Source organism: Mustela erminea, chromosome 9, assembly GCF_009829155.1.
Source record: "Mustela erminea isolate mMusErm1 chromosome 9, mMusErm1.Pri, whole genome shotgun sequence".
Lineage (NCBI taxonomy): Eukaryota > Metazoa > Chordata > Mammalia > Carnivora > Mustelidae > Mustela > Mustela erminea.
In genome coordinates this window covers 63,005,787-63,007,297 of record NC_045622.1, presented here as the reverse complement: position 1 = coordinate 63,007,297, position 1,511 = coordinate 63,005,787, and the positions used below count along the sequence as shown (strand labels likewise).

The window sequence follows — 1,511 nt, the reverse complement described above, 5'->3', positions numbered from 1 at the left end:
TAATTAGTTAATACTTTAAATGCTTTGTACAGGGGCACCTGGGTGGCTCAGTGGGTTAAGCCTCTGCCTTTGGCTCAGGCCATGATCTCAGGGTCCTGCATTGGGCTCTCTGCTCAGCGGAGAGCCTGCTTCCCCCTCTCTCTGCCTGCTACTTTGCCTACTTGTGATCTCTCTCTCTGTCAAATAAAAAATAAAATCTTAAAAAAAAAATGCTTTGTATACAAACTGATGATTTCATTGGAAATACTCCACTTTCCACTTTTATTTATCAGTACTTCTTAAGTGTCCAGTTTTCTTTTATTCACCATTTGAGGGATGAGCCTATCTGTCTTGCCTAGTACCTTCCTTAGGGCCATCTGCATTTCTTTGTTTCTGAGACTGTACACGATGGGGTTAAGCAGAGGTGTCAGCACTGTGTATGTGACAGCCATTAGCATGTCCTCACGGAACGAGTCCCTGTCCTTAGGCCTCAGATAGACAAAACCAGCAAACCCATAATGTATGCATACTACGGTGAGGTGAGAGGAGCACGTGGAGAAGGCCTTATACCTCCCCTGGGCAGAGGGCATCTTCACAACTGTGGACACAATGAAGATGTAGGACATCATGATGAAGACAAAGCTGCCTGCCAACACAAAGGCAGAGAGCACAAAAATAGCCATTTCTTGACGGAAGGTGTAGTCACACGCAAGGCACACCACAGGTGAGATGTCACAGAAGAAGTGCTCGATGATGGAGTCACAGAAAGACAAGTTGAATACAATGATGACGATGCACAGAGAAACCAGAAACCCAAGCATCCAGGAGGCCATGATGAACTGAAAGCAGATCTTATGGGTCATCAAGATGGGGTAGTGCAGTGGGTTATGAATGGCAGTATAGCGGTCATAGGACATGGCAGCCATGATGAAGCAGTTATTTGCAGCTAAGCCAAAGAAGAAAAACATCTGCGTGGCACACTCAGGAAGAGAAATGGTCTTGCTGTCAGATAGCAAGTCCGCTAACATGCGAGGGATGACTGCCATGGTGGTGCAGGTTTCTGAAAAGGACAGGGCACAGAGGAAAAAGTACATGGGGGTGTGAAGGTTGTGACTGAGCTTGATGGCCACCATTATGGAAACATTTGCAGCTAGGATGGTCATATGAGAGAAGAAGATCATCGCAAAGAGGGGACCCTGCAAGTCTGGGAAACTGGAAAACCCCCACAGAAGGAAGGAGCTCACTGTGGTGTGATTGCCCATCTTCCGGATGCAGGCAGCAACTGTCTTCCAAACTCGCAGAGCTTCTTGAGGCTAAAACTCTGAGATGATTGTAAAGAGCTGCCACAGCACAGATGTCACCTAGACTTTAGTTAAGGGAACTGGGGCAAGTTTCAGGCAACCTTTCATGGGAGAGCCTGAGAAAGGGGCGTTTTGGATCCACCTAACTGAAGTCAAGTTGAAGAGTCAGCATGATGAGAGTGATGCTAGTATGAGAATCTGTATAAAAGACCAAATATCTTCTTGGATTCT

The 1,511-nt window shown here is 46.4% G+C and overlaps 1 protein-coding gene across 1 annotated transcript; it reads right to left on the bottom strand.

Moving 5' to 3' along the window:
* Positions 1-278: 278 nt before the first annotated feature.
* On the bottom strand, positions 279-1,241 carry LOC116599837 (olfactory receptor 10T2-like). Its single transcript, XM_032359801.1, has one exon. It carries the CDS (start codon positions 1,239-1,241, stop codon positions 279-281), a length of 963 nt encoding a protein of 320 aa, XP_032215692.1.
* Positions 1,242-1,511: the final 270 nt, after the last annotated feature.

What these genes read in the sequence shown, in the direction of transcription:
- LOC116599837 (XM_032359801.1), bottom strand. Translation starts at nt 1,241, where the DNA reads ATGGGCAATCACACCACAGTGAGCTCCTTCCTTCTGTGGGGGTTTTCC.